Below are 19930 nucleotides of genomic sequence, written 5' to 3'. Positions count from 1 at the left end.
GTTGCACATGTTATGATGTGGACACTGACAATGCGGGAAGAAAAACAGAACAGAGAAGGAGAGAAAGACATGTTTGGGGAGAAAAAGTGAAGAGGAAAAAAAGGGAAAGACAGACAGGTCTGTCAAAATAGGGATGTCTTAGTGGTCATGCCACCCGCACTCTGCACCTGGGTTGTCTTTACTCCCAGTGGGATTTTGAGCGGCTTCAAAGTCATGAACTGAGAATGACAGTACAGCAGGCACATTTGCATGTGTATACATGCAAATTATTCTTGCATGTAAGGTGGAGATGCAGAGAGAAACTTAAAACTTTTAAAAACAACTTGAGTTGTTTCACATTGACAAAAGAAGAACTTTAAAAAGGACAGTCATATCAGTTCTCTGATTAACTTCCGTTTTGTTGTAAAGCTGCATCAAGCAAAAGTTGAGTGCCATCAACTTTCATTTGCAGAACTGCAAACTCATAATAATGCATATTGCATCTAAAAAGAACATTTAAAAAAAAAGAAAAAGATGCTGAGTCATCATTACCCCTTTAATAACCCTTATCCTCAGTTCATCATGCCCACATGCACTCCCTTTTTTATTTCACTTGAAATCATGTATGTCTATTTTTTTTCCCCCCAGCTCTCATCTGGATATCAGATGGCAGGAAAAGAGGCGTTGTCCCCGACCTTCACACAACACTGCACCATTTCCATAACATCCCAACTTTTCTCATCGGGATTGTTGTTCAGACTGCTGGCCCAACCCTGTTTCTTTTTGAATGTCATGCAGATTCATTCTGACACAGAAAATACAAGGTAGTCACAATAAGAATAACAATATACGTATATTTTTTTTATTTTATTGCATGTTTTTATGTTAGACAGGGGCTTGAAATGCATAAAAAAAATCTTGAAACAATCTTGCATAATTGAACGAGTGGGAAAGGTGCACAAGGAGTAATTCCCAAATTATCCCAAAAATGTCTCTTTTTTTTCATTTGGGGCTGTGAAAACCTCCCTCCATACTTGTGCAAGTTCGATATGGGATGCTGAGACACCCTCTCATGCACTCATTTGTACAGATGCACACAACGATAGTCAAACAAAAGCGCACACCTGCACGCAGCAGGCCTGTCTGACACGAGTGACCCGGGTAAAGGAGGGAGGGAAAGGCACAAGCTGGATAAAGCAAGGAGGAAGGGCAGGGTTTGCATTGGTTTAAGGGCATAAAGGCAGGGGCCCTATGCTGTTTCCAGACAGCCCCGGCGTAGACTGCAGACTTCAGACGGCTGAATCCCTAGAGCCCCCAGGGCAGCATGGAAGCCACAGATGTTCTCAGGGAGCTCAGAGTATAACGCTCGGATAGAAAAGGGAGAGGGGGAGGTAAAGGTGTATTGTAGGAACAAAAAGAAGAAGCCAGAATGCTTTAGAGCATAACTCCAAGAGTCACTCAGAACTTGCAGAACAAGTCTCATTGGAATTCCCTCCTCCTTCAAAACCATACGTGAAATGAGTTGCTTTATGCGTTACTTTTTGATGAAGGAGTGAAAGGACATAAAAGCCTCTCTATTTTAAATCTATTAAAACTAAACTTGGTTATAATATTTGAGCCTTGCATACCAAATTATCATTTGAAAAGCCCTGGTACAATGAATGATGTTAAATAGAAAATGTGAAATTTAGGAGTATTTTACCTCATAGAAAGGTTTGGGGTCCAGCCAGTCGTGACTCTCTGCGTCATGAAAAATGCTGGTCAAGCAAACCTGGATGCAGTAGCTGGTCAGCTGTTCTCTCAAAGCCTCTATTGTGTCTTGATACTTTTGGATAGGAAGTAACGTCAAGGGTCTGCATTTAAAAACAAGAACAACAAAAATCATCCTTGAAGTTAAATAAACTAAATTTTCTCAATAGCACACTGCATTTTATTGTGAAAAGGCAAAAAACAATGACAACAGAACAAGCCCTTGTAGTTTATCTGCAAAATGAGGTGTTTATGTCGCGAACATAAGGTGAGCTGATTAAACCAAACAACAGATAATTATTTAATAAGCATGAATTTGTTTTTCACCTAAAACATGCATGTCTGGATAATTTCGAGAGCTAATGAAGACTTTATTAGAGGTGCAGGGTTCTCATAAAGAGAGGGCTGATTGGTGGGAAAAGTGTTTTGTGACTCAAGGAGATGAAATTGAAGTGAAGTAGTTAAACCTTAAGCAGAGCAAAAGCTCTTCGTCGCTCAAAGGATGCAGTTATAATACTAACCTTGTTACAGACTATTATTGATAATTAAGTCTTTGATTTCTTAAAGTAAATTTTTTAATTTATGGGTTACACACTTTAAAACATGTTTGTGTGGTCATATGTTTTTATTTAAATATAATAGTCAGTCATTTTGTAGTTCTAAGAAAAAGTGGCAAACATTTTAAAGATAAATGAAGCAACAAGTTGTGCCAAATTTGCTTTTGATCCAAATTATTTTTTGTTGTTCCTCAGGAGGACTGTACTGTAAGCTGCTTCAGTTCCTCTAGCACAAATGTAAAAAATGATGACCAACCACTACTGTCACAATCTGTAAGTTTGTATACTTGTTGAGAAATCATATTGACAAGTAAAAATGTGAAAATTCAAGCTTTTGTAAGCTGTTAGTGAAATGTTTCAAAAAGGCAATGCTAAAGGGTTACTGAATATGAAAACTTTTCTCACAAACACACATGTGAGCAAAGCACATTCACTGCATTTCCCTCCAAAGCTTTCATTGCATTCAAATCTTCACACGTACACAACTCTTCCTCACATTTTAGCTGCAGCAGAATTTGAGTCCTTCAGCCTGGCACTGTAATGCTCTAGTCGCTGGTGAACATAAATGGAGGTGGCCAACAGAGCAGGCAAGTTGGTCAGGGGTGCAGAAGATGGTACTTCAAGGGCCCTCTCCTGCAATCGGCCCAACATGGCAAAGGCTGCCCTGCCACATGCTTCCACAAAGCTCGACTGAACCTCCAGGAGAGATGTGTCCCTGCAGGCTGCTGCCAGCGGCAGTAAGGCATCAAGTTCAGTCAGGATCACTGCACAGAACTGAGAGGATATGAAAAAAATTCGTCAAAGGGGGGAAAAAAAGTTCAATTTTCAGCAACAATCAATGACATAATCGGTTTAGTAGCATAATGAGACACTTGGCTATTTGCTGCTGCAAAATCAGTCCATCAGCCCTATTCTATAACAGCACAGCACACAACTCAAAGAAAAAAATGTCAAATTAAGAGCAGTAAGTTATGGTAAAGATATGAGAGGGGGGATATTTTAGCACTTTTGTTGAAAAAAAAACTGTACAAGAGCCTATATAAATAAATCCATATTTTCTTGGATTTTCTAAACAAAATCAAAGTAGCAATAGTGGAGATTGAAACAAAGCTAAACTGTTTACTACTCCAGTGGAATTTTGCACATAAGGACGACTGATTTGCCTTTTAATTCAACTTGTTGGAAGGTGATGATGTAAATGAGGGAATAAATATTGGGTGTGAAAACACACTGAATAAGAACCTTTAGCATTGAAAGATTTGAGCACAAATGTTACTCCTTCCTCACATTGTGTACTTCTTTTTGACATCACACTGAAAAACAACAACACAGGGCTATCAGGTAAAAAGTTGCATGAGGGTGAAATTATTACACCTTTTAAGAAGTCATCATGTGAAATATGTTACCAGAAAATGTATCAAACTAAAGAATCTAAATGTACAGTAGAAGAAAGTCTTTACTCAGTAAGTGCCATATATACACAGACTATATGACCTCATAGAAGGTGATTGGGAGTTTGACATAGATATAAGAGCTTTAGTCCGTGTGAAAAAATCCCTAATCTCTATTAATCCTATAAAAGCTTGGAATTTTAGCCATCTGAACAAAAACAATAGTCACACTGTTGCACTCGTGTCAAAGTCAATGTTTTACTTTAACCAGCAATGATCAAAGGCACGTATCCCACCAAGACTATTACAGCAAGGTGAAGAGATGTAACACAATTTGAAGTGTCAGTGAGGCTTGTGTTTGTCGAGAAAAGTGTTGAAAGAGAACAAACAATCGTCCACTTCACTGAATCAAAAAGCGCTGCTGCTGTTATTATAAAAAGCTGGAATAAAAAGGTGACAGAGCTTGAAGCAACACGGAAGAATTAAAGTCCAAGTTGAAACCAAAGGGTAGATTCAAGCTGTTGAATAAAGGTAACTGCTTTTTCAACAATCTGTCAAAAAAAAAAAGGTGGACAGGAGAACAAACTGATTGTGGAAATGGTAAGAAAATTTAAAAAAAAATCATCAACAATTGATCCAGGTCTATGCATTTCAGATGGAAATCTAGTTTTAGGTGTGGGTGCCTTTCAAAGATGGAAGGATAGAGCAAATGTTCCCCTCCTGCTCAGTTTTATTGGATGCAAATACATTCAACCGTAACCTTTGGGCTGAGAGGATCTCATCTTTGAAGCACTGACCTACACATAACTACATTGTACAGCTCCTGAGCACAAATTCTGACACTAGTTAGCAATGAGAGCCACAAATACTGTCAAAAGCAAAAAAAGGCTCAAGGAAAAGAGTGGAAGGAGGAGGAGGAGGAAAGGTGAAGCAGTAATGATAAGAGACTACATCTATCACAGCACAGAGGAGAGAAGTGGGAAGCAGAGTGTCGAGAGAAAGAATGTGAGTTGGGAAAACTTTCACAAAGTTCCGGGTGGACTTCTCTGAAAAGTTGTTCGCTGGTATTAAAGCAAGAAAGAAAAAGTGCCAGAAGGAACGTGGCTGTCCAGCCCAAAACACTGGAGATCTTTGAGGAGTTAGATCCTAAACCCAATTTCAATTCAAACACCGGCCTTCTTCCTGAGAAAAGTCAATCTCTAATGTCTACTTCCCCTCTCCTTGCCTTTTCCCAGGCCCTCTCTTTTCATCCCTTCAGTGAAGCTATCCCTTCTTTATCCTGTTTGCTTCCCTGATCATTTCACCTTTGTGATACTTTTTTCTATCGTTAGTACACCCTACATCCCCTATTTCTCCCATTCAATGCCCTTTTTCTACATATAATCTTGCCCTTATAATATAACCCACACTGGATCTTGGTTTCTTCCTGTCTTTTTTTTGTCCCTGTAGTCCTCATCTAAAGTACTATTGATGACTCTACCCAAGGATCCTTTCTGATCCGGGGTGTCAACTGTGTCAGGCCCAAATAATCCGGGCTCTCTATTATCACATAAGCTTTCCGCTGCGGCCACAAAAAAACATTAATCTCCCTGAGACTATTTGTTGTGTGTAACCCACATTGTTCAGTCAGAAAGTAATAAAGAAGGATGAGCAGGACAGGGACTCCAGTGTGTGGGAAATGAGTTTGTTCACAGGACGAGTGACAAGCCAAAGCCTTTTCCAAAGGTTGCTTCTGAATCAAATAAGTCATGCACTTAATATGCATGTTTCTTGCAGTGAAAAACACAAATCACATTTTGTTCAATAGATGACGAGTGAAAAGGGAGTCTGACTTTGGTACCACACATCACAAATAAAAGTTAGCATCACATAAGAAGTCGGGGTGTACTTATGGGTACTCTAATCCAACTAGGTCGATCAGCAAGTTGTTCATTGAATTGAATCAAATAGACCTTTACCAGTATAAAATAATTTCAAAATAAAACAATTCGATTATATCGATCTTGGAAAATACCATCAGGGTTGAAGCATGGTAGGTTTATTTTACTATAACGTAAAAACGATCAAGTACATCACAGCAGACAACACACATGAGATGCAGCAAGAAATGATCAAGCCATCATAACAGTCCAATGTGTAGAAGCACTTGGAAGACTTGTGACCATATACAGTGTGGTATGTGTGTATTAGGTGTAGTGATGTGAGTAATTTTTCTCTGAGTCACACAGTAGATAAACTTTTGGCTAAGATGTCCTAAATCGATTTTAGGTCAGTGAATCGGATCAAATCGGATTGTTCAAAGCGAACCAACATCAACTATGAATCGTATCAGGAACGAAAAACTACAATATGAATCGAATCCTTGTTAAAGTGAATCATTACACCCTGAATACGAAGGCAGAACTTAATCTCTGTGGAAAAAGGCAACATGACTAACTGAAAACCGACATCAATTTAAAAAATTTAACTCATTCTGTGTATGCATATTTCTGTGAAATAGAATTTGGAAGGTCAGTCTTATTTAAGGACAGAAAAGACAAAAATGAATTAAAAAAAAAAATTAAAAACAGAAAATGTGTTAGATGGGTCTCAGATGTAATTTGTTTATTGTTGAAAAAGCTAAATTCCAATGACATTTTCTTCCTTTTCTATCTTAGAATACCTTGACTATCATTTTTGGAGTTTCACTCTCTGGGTGATTGTAGAAGGAATCTTCCTTCAGATGTGGGTTTCTGACAGTGTCTCCGGTGACGGGGCTCAGGGTGACAACAGTGTGTCCAGAGGAGCGTAAGGCCTCTTCTTGCTGAAGGCTCTTGGCACAGGCGTCATCCAGCACCACTTTGACACAATGCTCCATGTGAGGGACCAGTCCCTGAAATGCTGAACTCCAGTCAAACTCCAGAGTCTGTGGCTGAAAAGCAGCAATTAAACAAACAGTGGATAAACAACCAAAGACTGATGGATCACTGCACTTTTTGATTACAAAAATGTTTTATGTTGGAACCCAATAGGAACTGTTGTTCGTCACCTCTTGCATGGTGGGTTTCTTGCCATCTGGTGTCACGTTTAAATCCTCTCTACTCTTCTTCAATATGCCTAAACAAGAACAAAAGAAAATATCACTTAAACGGTCAATTCAAATATCAAATTTCAAACTTCTTTTGTGTGCGTGCTTTGTCGGGCCAAGCTCACAAAAAAATACCAGAATTTTAAATCAAGACAGACATAACAATAGGAGACCAGTCATGATTTTAAAAATGTTCCTGTATTTTTTTAAATCAAATTTTAGCCATAAAAATTAAATATCATGGGCTTTAATTTGATCTTTTCACCACTATGTAGGCACTTAAAGAAATGAATGAAATAGTATTGTGTTACAAAAATATATTTTTATCTTAATTCACTGACAAAAGATTGAGAATGCACAAGGGAGGGTTGAAGCAGCCAACCCATGGACACAGTGCCAGTTTTCTTGAGTGGAACCTACTGCATTTAGTTGCCAGATGGATTATTGTACATTAAGTATAGAATATGGCTTAGCAGCTTAGTTAAAAAAGTTCACTGCACTCTTGAGTGTGTTAACATAACAACAAAGATAAAAACCTCCTTGTTCAATGTCATAAACAGGTTATTCTTAACTTTTAGCATAACGACAAAGCTGTAGAACTAACCGCAGTTGTATGCACTACTACACAGAAGATCCGTCTAACCAGCCAAAGAGAATATTGCTTAAATGGGACACGGTGACCGGAGTGTGACTGCACACATCTCCGGGGGAATTGAAAAAATGCTGATGGAAATGGTTTTGCTAGTCTAAATTTAAGGTTTGGATTTGATTTGAACCTAGATAGGAGTAATAATATACGGGACAATTCCTTGTGGCCAGATTGGGTAGAGTGGCGAGAGCAGGAGAGTGCCGTGAACACAAGTATACAGGATGTCGAGTTGGGTTTCAATTAAACGGCGTGAACATCAAGGCCATGGTTTCCTAATCAGAAAGCATAGAATAAGACCCCAGGCAAGGCAATTTAGCTTAACAAGACCGCATGCAATGGAAGAAGGAGGAAGCAGCCAGCACATCACTTTTTGACCTTTAAGCCCATCTGATGAATTTCTTGTAATTAAGTCGTTTGATTGCCTGGAATTAATGATTTGGATAACTGCCCTTTAAAAGATGTTTACCTCTCTGTAAATTGAGCCTTTCTGCAAGTCTTGTTTTTATAAATGTAACCTTTATGGGGATTACTCCATGCACGAAAAGCTTTCATTTAACATCTCTGTGGTGGCAGCTCAAAGGGGAAAGAGGCAAAAGGATTCTTAAGACTTGTATTACACTTTTGATGATTATAAACTGAGAGGGCTGTGCATGCAGAGGCCAACTGAAAACCTGACCAAAAGCACTAATTATCTTAATATTTGTTTTATGAATGGATTAAGCCACAAACTAGATTTTTTTCTTCATTTAGTGGCAATGTTTGTACAAAAATTTCCTTTTTTTATTAATTTTTTACCCCCAAATTTGATATAGAAATTCCTTAAAGATCCATTCTGATATAAATTGAGTTTTTGGTATTTTAGCATGTTCTTGTGGCATTTTTCTGATGATGGAGGACATATATAAAGAAAATTAAGCATTTCTAAGCATTCCTTTTTTATTCAAATTGTTGTGAATCAGGAGCAGACAAAAAATGATCTTGGAAAAAGCTTGTAGCACGGACGTGGGAGCTACAATTGGCAAGCCAAAGGCTTCCTACTCAGCTCCATTGCTATCCACCCACTTTTGGAAAAATGACTAATCTACATCTCCCTTTTTCCTGTCTGAGCTGGCATCTGGCTCAAAACTGTACGGCTGGATAGCTCCAATGATGCTCCCCATTTCTATTGCACTGCTAATTGTGCGTTGGGGTAGTAAGGGGCTGTAAGCTAGTGGGAGAGCGTGAGGAGAAATCTGAGCACACTTCCACCCACATTTTAGAGGTGAAAATTTAACAAACTCCTGCCACTGCAGAAACTATGCCGTAGAAAATGACACAGGTTGTTTGATTCTGGCAACAAAATAAACCCGGTGTAGGTACCATAACCATTCGGCCTGCAATAACCGTTCGGGGTCCTTCGACTAGTGTTGACGTCACATTATGTGATTGGCTGTCCGTTTGTCCAATGACGTATCAGATAGTGATTGTGTGTGGAGCAGCCGGTTCATTCTAACAGCCACACATCTTTTGACAAAGTGGGTTGTAGCAAAACCCACTTTGAGAATTATTATTACAGAGAATAATGTCAGACACAACTTATGAAGGAAAAGAAAGGAAACGTGAAATGAAAATATGTAGAGCCCAAGCAGATCTCCACGCTATGTAGTTTGTCCAAGTGGGGTTACCGTAGTGTGATGTTATCCTCAGTCGAAAGGACCCCGAATGGTTATTGCAGGCCGAATGGTTATGGTACCAACACCGGCATAATCATATTAAAAGACCACTAGAAAAGCTTTTAGGACAGATAAACAGATGATTAAAGTGGCACTTACATTTTTTTTGTCAAGAATCTTTTTTTTTTAAAGGAAATTTAGTTAATAAAATGTAGCTCTTCTTGAGAAATGTATTGTCAGATGTGTGTGTGTGTGTTGTTGAAATGGAGCTGTACCTTTTACCCGTGGAGTGTCACCCATACAGTCAATGAATGTCATGTTAGTGACCAGATCCCTTAGATCGCTCTCAAACTTCAGCAGTGCACAAGCCAGTTGGTTTAAGGCCTTTAGCTGGTGGGAGGTCAAGCTAAAGCTTCTGGCTTTTACAGGGAGCTCCATGGGTGCTGTAAGGAACCAGAGTGGGGAAAAATGGATCAAACTATTAGTACATTTGATTGTAGATGTATGACAAACACATGCAATACTGTGTACAGTTCAAAAAAAGGAACAAACACTTTCAAAAGAATGTCTTTTTACACCAAATTTCCCCGCCTACAGGCACTCATCAGCATCACCCGCTCAACAACTCGCTGCGCATTACACCTCTTGAAAATATTGAGCCATTCATGTTTTCCCAACGCTCAACAAAAACAAAGAGACTGTAAAAGATTATGCATAACTTTGCCCTCTGAGAAGTCACACATGCACGTCCTTCCCTCCCAGCACAAAAACTTTTCTCCCCGTTACCCGCCGATGACCCTTCCAGCAAATATGGATTTCCCATTTTGGAGGCTGCCAAAGCCATCACCCTGGGGATGTTCCGCATTAAGCCGGAGAATAAGCAGCTGGGATGATGCGTTGCCATGCGCTGAGACATATACACAAAAACTTTTGTGAGTCCACTTAAATGAGCTCTTCAACTGCAAAGGCATCAGGGGACGGATGAGCTCAGAATTAGCCCCAGCTCTGAAAGCACGGAGATGATTGAACGTTCATATGAAAAAAAAAGGAGGAGGTCCTTTTCCAATAATTGTAACATTATTGCCTCTGGATTCAAATTTAATTTTGTTATATATTTGAACAAATTCTGACAATATGACAACAGCAGTGTCCCCAAGGATGCCTGGTTTAATCATGCATGAGGTCTGATTCACTGTGTTGCGTGTGGGCACTTGTGCATGTTTACATGAGTATTAATGAGTGTGAGTCATAGAGTTTGAGTGTTTTGTGCCTGGAGTGTGTGCACATGCATGTTTATGTGCATGTAATGCTGGTCGTTATGAATAACTTTATTTGCAGACGACACTTTCACACACATTTGCACATGTCAGTCCTGTAAGATAATTGTCAACATGACAAGGAGACACTGTGGTTACTATGGAGTCGTTCCTAACCTCAAGGTTGTTTGTGTCTGCAACTCCAGGAGTATAAATGTATTTATGTGCAGGCCTGTGTGCGTGGACTTATGAAATCGCAGGTGAGTAGATGTGTAATTATCTGGGGTGTGTTTAAAATGTGTGTGCTTGCATTTGTGTTTGTGTGTAATTAAGCTGCATGGGTCTGGTGCCTTTCTGTAATAGGGTCCAGTGGGAGTCAGAGCTGGAGAGACTCTCATACGGCATGTGTGAACGTGTGACCTGGCTGACACAAATGCGTCTGCATAGTTCCCTAACTTTCATACTCACGTCAGCACAATCAATTTTGTCCTATAATCTCAAGTCACTGCGAGATCAAGTTATTTCAGTGCTTAACGCATGGGTCAAAGTACAGATGCCGACTAATTTACATGAAACGAATCGACGCGCTGCGGTCCAAATTGTGCCTCGTCTTATGTTTTGGTTGTGAGCACCCGCTGCTTCATCTGGAACATCAACCCCTTCCAGCTTCACATTCATTTTACTTCAAGTTCCATCAACCCGTGACCCTTCACTCCATGACCAAATCCCACTCCTGATAATGGCAGATGACCTTGAGGTTTGACAATATTGTGCCTCTGAGTATCTTATTGGGCTCTGCCACACTAGCTATATATGTATTTATAGACGTCCCCGTAGCCAAATAGGCCTACAGCCATAGCAGTCTAGTACAAAGCCATCTAAACCTCATTATACCTTTGTCACAACAGTGAGGCCAAATGGAAGCTTCCATAACCGCTTGATGGAGAGGGTGTGCTTAAAAGCACCCAGGTGTGTCATACAGCGTATAGTACATAGCACGTCTCAAAGAGGAGAATGAAGAGGGGGCACTAACAGCCAAAGGAGTTCAACCAAAGGTCAAAGCACTGAGAATCAATAAAAAGAAGAGGTGGTGCTGAGAACACAGCAAAGATTATATGTTTATATAAGAGCTTCTCCACATGACATTACAGTGCGGAGATGTTCTTGAGAACAGGGGGATAAATGAGGGTAGTGCGGTGATTATCATAAAAGCAGGAGACAAGCTGCCAGAATCCTCACAAGCTAAAACTCTACGTTATGTTGGTCAATCACTTGTTTAAGGTCCATGTGAAAGGATAACAGTTACACTATAATATTAAAAGGGGAATTTTTGGTGGCCATACCTTGTAGCTTCAAAAACCAACAAATTCCAATGTAAAACGAAGAAATGTACATTTGAAACCAGAAGTTTACATTCACCACATAAAAAAGCACATGTGCTTTTTTTCCCTTTAGTGTCAGACATGAAATAAAAGTAAACTTTTCCTGTTTTAGGTCAATTACAATTAAGAAAATTATTTCTATTTGCTGCATGTCAGGATAATGAGACTAGGGTTTTTTTTATAAACATTTTTATTCCTTATAAGTCAAAAGTTTACATATGCTAAGATCACTATGCCTAAACAATTTGGGAAACCCCAGATGATGATGTCATCTCTTTGGAAGCTTCTGATATGTTTAGAATTGAGACAGCATTTGATATAATTAGAAACACACCTGTGGATATATATATTAGGGCTCATTTGAAACACACTTGCTTATTTGTAAAACATCCTGGGACAGTCAAAATAAGTCAGTCAAGATATTAGGAAGACAATTGTGGATTTTCACAAGTCTGGTTCATCCTTGGGTGCAATTTCCAGATGCCTGAAGGTGCCATGTTCATCTGTTCAGAAAATTATACGGGAACGTCCGGCCATCGTCTCACTCAGGAAGGAGACGGGTTCTGTGCCCCAGAGGTGAATGTACTTTGGTTGGATATGTCCAGAACAACCCAAGGACAAAAGTAATGTGTCATTATCAACAGTGAAACGAGTACTGTTCCTCAAGACATGGGCTCGAAGTCTACTCTGCCAGGAAGAAGTCAGTACTCCAAAAGAAACATAGAAAAGCCAGATTAAAGTTTGCTAATCCACACAAGGACATAGACTTTACTTTTTGGAGACATGTCAGCTAAAATGGAACTGTTTGGCCACGATGACCATTGTTATGTTTAGAGGAAAAAGGGGGAAGCCTGCAGGCCTCAGAACCCTATTTCAACTGTAAAACATGGGGGTGGTAGCATTATGCTATGGGGTTGTTTTGCTTTTGCAGGGACAGGTGCACTTCACAAAATAGATGACATCATGAGGAAAGAACGGTATGTGGAAATATTGAAGCAGAATCTGAAGACATCAGCCAGAAAGTTAAAGCTTGGGCGAAAATAGACTGTCCAAATGGACAATGACCCAAATCATACTGCCAAACAAAGTGTTACAAAGTGGCTTAAGGATAACAAAGTCAAGGTTTTGGAGTGGCCATCACAGAGCCCGGATCTAAATCCAATTGAAGATTTATGGTTAGAGGAGAAAAGGGATGTACATGCAAGGCGACCTACAAACCTGGCTCATTTACACCAGTTCTGTCAGGAGGAATGGGCCAAACGTCCTGCCAAATCTTGTGAGAAGCTTGTGGAAGGATATCCAAGACGTTTGACCCACTCCTGCAGTTTAAAGGCAATAGTACCAAATACTAATGAAATGTATGTTAACCTTTGGCTTTGATAAAAGTAATAAGAATTGTCCTACAAAAAAGGCGTTGTCTCATATTCTGACATTTAGAAAATTGAAATATTTTTGTTAATTGTAATTGACCTAAAACAGGAAAAGTTGACTTTTATTTCATGTGTGACGGTGAGGAAAAAAGCACAAGTATTTTTTATGTGGTGCTTCTGTAAAATTCTGGTTTCAACTTTATATGTTTTTGGTCTACCTGTTTGTGCTGGTGGAACCAACACAACATCTCCTGTAAACACAATAACACACTGGTCCTGACTGGCAGAAAATAAGAGAGGGAGTCGGGAGAATGGAAAAAAAGATCTAGGAGAAGGAAAAGGGATGGTGGTTAGGGATGAAAACATGAGGAGGAGAGCGGGAGGCGGGATAAGGGAATTCCCTTAGCAGTTGTTATTGATTCCGGTGTTTACGGGCGAATAGTTTAGTGCCGTTTACAAAACAGAACAGATGCAGCCAGTGAGCAAAAAGGTAAACAATTGCTGTGTGGCGGGCTGCCAAATCCCCAGTTTGATGTATTAAACTCATGGTGAAGAGCATTTCCCCTTTGGCTGCACTTATTGCCACTTCATTTCCTCTTCGCTCACATACACACTACTTGCCATCTTTCCCCTTCTCTGTGTCTGTCTTTTCTCCTCTCTTATTCGCTTGTTTAACTGAGGGATAGAGAAGAAAAGGACAAGGGTATGTGGTGCTTTTCGCTGTCTGGCTATTTTTTTTTTTTTTTTGTCCTTCTTTGACCCACGAGGCCTGCTTCTTCTTAACAGAGCCATTAGTAGGGGGAATTGCGTGTGTCTGACATGGCCGAAAACCAATTATTAGACACTTTCTAGCAAATGATGCCAAAGTCTTTTGGGAATGAGCAATCATGCAATAATTTAGTCCCTGATTTAATTTCTCTCCAGCATACTATCCCTCACACTTTCATCCTCTGGCACTCATTTTCCTTTCTTTCTTCCTGTGTAAATCAGACAATCAGAGGGGGACTTCAATATCCATCTAGCCACACTGTCCAGCTGGCTTGCATCTTATCACGTGATTGCAACGTGTAGAGATGAGTCTGCTGTTTTTGAGTAGATATGGGTCTTTTGGAACAAAGAGAAAGAAGGGGTAGCAAACATTTCGTTTTGTTGTACTGGGAAGCGAAGCGGTTACTAATTACATCTTAATTACTTACACTTTGTGTCATTTATCATTTTCCTTCCTTTTCCTCCTGTCCTGATTGGTTTCACCTGCATCTAATTATCAAATCTGATATATGCTGTGTCCAAATTCCTTCACTATACTTAGTGCACTTTACAGGGCGTCCGCCTTTTTGTCAGGGTATCCGAATTCCAAAACCGTGTCCCACAAATTTCCTGGAAGTCTCTACTAAAAACTAGTGTGCATCAATGCTCCCCAGATTAGCAAATATAGACCACAATGAATTGCGTAAAAGCATTAATGCTAATATTTATCCATTTGCTTTCAATTCTACAAATAATTCCAGTCAAACATGTTGCTACGAGTGATAATCCATGATAGAAGCATGTCAAATTGAATTGGGGTAGACCTATCAAATTCCAACTGATTTATTTTTAAACTTTATTTCCAGAAACACGTTGCTATGCTGGTGCGTTTTCTTCCACATATGTGCTTTCTGTGGATTTTTGTATCCTTGTGAGATCATCTCACAGGGGTGTGAAGCAGGGTCATGCGGGTGCCTTGGGGTACATCTGTGCATGCATCAGTGTGTATGTGGAAGGAAAGGAGGCCCTGAGCCACGGTGGACCTCCTGCTAGGCCCCATGACAGCTAGAACCCTCTTTGTCAGTTTCGGCCGACTGCTTACTGAGACAGCCTTAATATGGCGAGTCTACTGCTGTTATTCCCAAATATACACTAGGACACATGAACTCCCCCGACGTGCACACACACACATAAATCCGGTCTCTTGTGGGACTTTGGGTGCTGTCCAACCAACCTACAACAGAGGCCACCTGGCCTTCACAGAAGGAGAAAACAACCATATCTGATATCTCAATGTACAGTGCTCAGTTGGCCAGGAAGTGGGTGTAGTTGTGATGTGGAAATATTTAAAGCTACATACAATTATTTTGCTTTAAAATACAAATTATGTGCCTGTGTTGCAGTGACTGCAGAGGATTGGTTAATGTTCCTCTGGCCTTGTCTGTGCACTTGAGTCGAGTAACCAGAAATAAGGGAAATAAAAGAATCCTCCGTCCTGTTAGAAACATTTCATTAAATCACACTTGTTTAGTGCCCTTGTTCACAATATTGTTTTCAAGCCCTCAGCAAATCACACTGACTCTTCAGCATGGAGTGCAGGCGGCTCTCAATGAGCCAGCCATTTTTGCCTGTGCTTTCTCAAAAGAAGGTGCCAGGAAAAGGTTCATATCCTTGAGCTGCTCAAGAGTGATGCACAAAAGCCATTGTGCCCACTCAGAGGATATGAAGAAAAATAAATGAAATGCATAATACACATTCTCAAGGGCCACGAAACACAATCATTTCAGCAATTTCATTAGAGGTGCAGTTTAGAGAAAAAGATCACTGGCACACACATAAACAACTGAAGGAGAGAGGCCCTAGATTTTCTCATTACAATTAGTAAAAATCACCTCGGCCGGGTGGTAACATCCTTAAACAAAGTTTAACGGAGGCGTTTAAAAACCATCACCCAGAAAGCGAAACGCAGAGTTGTGCTCACATGTATACAGTGACACACACAAACCCCACTACTCCATAATTATTTGGCAGCATGCGGGTGCACGTCCCCGGCTGACAGTGTGTATAAACTCTGCCAGAGATATGATCTAGTGAGGAGCCGCTCTTATTAAATATTAACAAACGTCATTCCCAAGTAGCCACAATCCCCACAAGCACCTCCAGTTGCAGTCAGAGCCTCAGCCGAGTTATCTCTCGTCACTAAAGAATCTCCCCCCCATGCTGAATAGGCTGCAGTGCTGTCTTTAAGAGAAAGTTCAAAGAGCTAGACGGGGTGAGGAGCGGGGTGCGGCGGTGGCCAATGTGCTTCCAATACATGTTCTAAACGAATCCCTTTTTTATCTATTGGGAGCTGTCAGCGTGGTCATATGGGGGAAATTAGTCGACCTGAATTCAAAAAACGGCTATCAGAATATTGTGGCTACAGGTTTGAGGAGAACTTTTCAAACTCAACTTTACTGCTATGGTCGATTGTTCAGGCACAGAGTGTGTGTAATTCAAAGAAGATGGAATTTTTTGATGTCCAAAAGAAAAAGGGATCTGCCATGGCTACAAATGCAAATAAGATAGAAAAAAATATATGTGGCGGCAAAAAGTGCACACTAGAGTAATCAACTTAAAGATAAATAGATCAATATTCACCTTCATTAGGTGAAAATCGATTGGAATTTCTTAATTTCCTTGTCAGAACTGAGTTTGAGGATTATTTTTTATAATGGGGATGAAAAAGTATGCAATCATCCTGTCATCTGCAATTTTCTCCACAGAAATCAATTCACTCACTTACAGAATGTGGTGGAATATTTCAAAATACCAAAACGTAGTCTAAAACCAAATGCTGCAAAAAAGTGTTTTATACCATATATATATATATATATATATATATATATATATATATATATATATATATATATATATATATATATATATATATATATATATATATATATATATATATATATATATATATATATATATATATATTATAGCATTTTTCTCATTGTGTGGTACACATAGAAAGACGCTTAAAATTACATAAATGAGTTTTTATTTATTCAAATCCTGGTGAATGCCATTGGAAAAAGCTTGTAGCAGTGACGCAGAAGCTACAGTTGGCGGGTCACTGCTCCCTGCTCCGCCCCATTCTGATGCATCCTCTTGCAGACAAATAGATCCGTGTACATTCTTGTCGTCTGACCTGGCACCCAGCTCACAACAGTACGTCTGGATAGCTCAAATATTACTCTTAATTTTTGTTGCATCGATAAGGTTGTGTTTGGTAAACAGATGGGTGATGGAATATGAGGGTGGGCTTACTTTGTGCCAAAAGTTCCACCCACAACTCAGAGTCAAATTTCTGGTGAACTACTGCCGCTTCTCTAAGAAATGTCAGAGTTTTTTTTTTTTTTATTTTGGCTAAAAACCGCATGATTGTAATTAAAAGAACACTGGAAATGCTTTTAAAATAAATTAAAAGATGATCGGAGTGGGACTTTAAAAGTACTTAAAATAATTACCTTGTGTTTTGCCACAGGTTTACTCTTATTTCGCTATATTAAAGGCGTCAGCAACCTACACTGAGATAAAAGTCAGAACTAATAAATGAAAAGGCACAATCATCAGGTGTGCATCAGGCAGTATGTGAAAGACAACGTTCAAACAAGATATTCCAATCTCTTAAAAAGATATAAGACAATTTTAAGCAATGAAATGTCATAAATCTAAACAGGAACAAGACACAAAAAGCGTTGGTAAAATAAAAGATCTGCAGTTTACAAATTGTTCAAAGAAATATAAGATCACAGGAAAAGCCTCTAATTTGCAGCATTTATGTGGGCGTCACGCCAAAACCAAGACAGAAATCTTCATGTAGTCCTGAGCCGGCCACTCTCCTGCTGCCACTGAGGCATGTTAGCATTGCTCCTGACCGACCAACCGGTTTCAGCCAATTTCCTGGCTCTCTGTTCACTCAATTACACTTAGAAAAGAACAGAAAAATGGCAAAAGAAAAAAGGGGAGTATACAGCAGATTGAGAGAAAGAGGGAAAGGAAAAAAAGATTTGGGGAGGAGCAAACCATCACATCTGTCCAGGTGAAATGTCAGAGGGAGCTTTTGAGTCAGTGGGGTTAAAAGAAGAGGTGGATCTTGCTGTGCAAGCTGTTATATGGTTCAGTGGTTTGACAGTGGCTGATACTACAGGCAGTGCTGCTCCCCTGGGAGCCTACAGAGTCTCCCTGGCGTGGCGCTTATCAAAATGTACATACCACCTGCCTCTGCTTCAGTAATAAACAATATCACAGCAGGGAAGATTGGAGAGATCTAAGAAGTAATGGAATACTTATGAAAGAGACAATGACTTTGTGTTTTTCCCACTGTCAGAATTGTCTCAATAATTCGGAGTGTGACATACTGCAGAAACCCCAAAATGTTTAAGCAGATTTGGCATCTCTGGTTCTTCAGGAGCCACTGAGTCGCATTTGAAGTGAGTATGTGGGTTCTTAACTTTTTCTTCTCTCTTAGAGGGAGGCTTAAACATGAACAAGAAAAAAAAGAAAGATGATCCCAATTGTAGTAGCAAGTGCTACTTAAACACACACACACACATCCACACAAACACTTAAGTAAAACCAGCACAGGCAAAACTGCTCCATTTTACCATCATTACACAGCACGGATCCCTCGCTCCCTTTGGAGCCGTGTTCTGCCTCCGGTGCTACATTTGACGGTTTGTTGAGCGGCACGTAGGTGTGTAGCCTCCGCCACGTTACGTGATCAAACAGCCCAACTGACGCATGGCCAATTATCCTGGCTGCCTCCTCTCATCTCACATTTAAGGAGAGGGAAAGGAAAAACCAAGGGGGGAGATGGAAAGAAAGAGACGAAGGGGGGAAAAGGAAAAAAGGGGGGAGAGGAAAAAAAGGAAAATAAAGGTAGTTGTGTGTTTATCGAAGAATGGCAGATGCAATAGTACTCCCACCCCTAATCCGCAGGGAAGCTGGCATGTGCACCAATTTTAGAAAAGTAAACAATGGCTGACAAACACTTAGGGTCTATTTATTTATTTCTTTATTTTTGTTTAGGGAAAATTTACCCTTTGTGAAAAAAAACAATGCAAGTTGTGGAAATGATGCATCAGACGTGGCATTGTGCTGATGAAGGAGCTATCACAGCAACACATCCTGCAAAACTTTATGGCTTTTCTTTTAACCCACTGAGTCCCACCAGAAGCAGTTGCTGCTATTTATTTCTCTTAACTTCTGAGGACCCTAAAATATTTTCTGGCAGAAAATCAAGTTTTAGAATGAAAGAATAGTTTGCCTTCTGTACAATTTCTTGATATTGTCATGTGCAGGGGTGGCTCGAGAGCCGGTAGGACCCAGGCGCAGAGACGGGAGGCAAACGGGGTCAAGGGCAAGGGGTTTAATTAGAACAAAAAGCGCTGCAGAGCAGGATGACAAAGCAAAACTCACTGTGGCGTGGCATGAAACATGGCATGAACAGGACGAAGACACATGAAGACGTTAAACACACGACCAGAAGTTAATGGACCAGCACAGGAGGAAGGTAGAGACAGAACTTATATACAGACAGGGCAGACAAGACACAGGTGAACACAATCAGGGCAGATGGGGACCAAAGGAAGTAAAACTCACGACACAAGACAAGACAGGAAACCTTTCAAAATAAAACAGGAAACAGAACTTAACCATGACAGAACAAGACAGAAAGCAAAAACCAATACAAAAGAAACTCAAACCATGACAGATATCATGTCACTGGTGTAAATAGCGAAAGGGCCAGGCCGTTTCGTTTCCTGGCAGCACCTCTGCAAAGAGTTTTCTTGCATCTTGGAAAAAGAAGAACTAAGTAAAAAAATAAAAATAAAAACAACTTATTTTACAGACATGGATAAAACATTTAGCAAATATGGTTATTAAATTAATTATCTTTATTATACAATGAGAATTATATCCCTTGGTGGATCTTTTGACTGCGACAAATGTAAACTTTGCAACATTTATTATTTATAAAAAGAAGGATTTTGCTCTTTTCTTCTTTACACAATGGTTTCATTTTATTGAGGTTTTCTATTATTTTTATTTTGTTGTGCTGAAAATCTTTTTTTCTGTGT

At 39.8% G+C, this 19930-nt stretch overlaps 1 protein-coding gene across 11 annotated transcripts in view; it reads right to left on the bottom strand.

Annotated features, from left to right (window-relative positions):
* kiaa0825 (KIAA0825 ortholog) overlaps window positions 1-19930 on the bottom strand; it is a 121429-nt gene that overhangs the window by 88851 nt on the left and 12648 nt on the right. For all 11 annotated transcript variants that reach the window (XM_020706006.3, XM_078952864.1, XM_020706008.3 and 8 more), the window contains exons 7-11: window positions 9320-9487; window positions 6705-6772; window positions 6339-6587; window positions 2782-3059; window positions 1682-1832 (exon numbers count right to left, since the gene is read on the bottom strand). In XM_020706006.3, the coding sequence (XP_020561665.1) occupies window positions 1682-1832; window positions 2782-3059; window positions 6339-6587; window positions 6705-6772; window positions 9320-9487 (914 nt within the window). The remainder of the gene's footprint in view (window positions 1-1681; window positions 1833-2781; window positions 3060-6338; window positions 6588-6704; window positions 6773-9319; window positions 9488-19930) is intronic.

This window comes from Oryzias latipes, chromosome 9 (genome assembly GCF_053564925.1).
Source record: "Oryzias latipes strain Hd-rR chromosome 9, Olatipes_Hd-rR_3.1".
NCBI classification, from domain to species: domain Eukaryota; kingdom Metazoa; phylum Chordata; class Actinopteri; order Beloniformes; family Adrianichthyidae; genus Oryzias; species Oryzias latipes.
The sequence above is the reverse complement of the archived record's forward strand: the minus strand, read 5'-3'. Positions and strand labels throughout refer to the sequence as shown.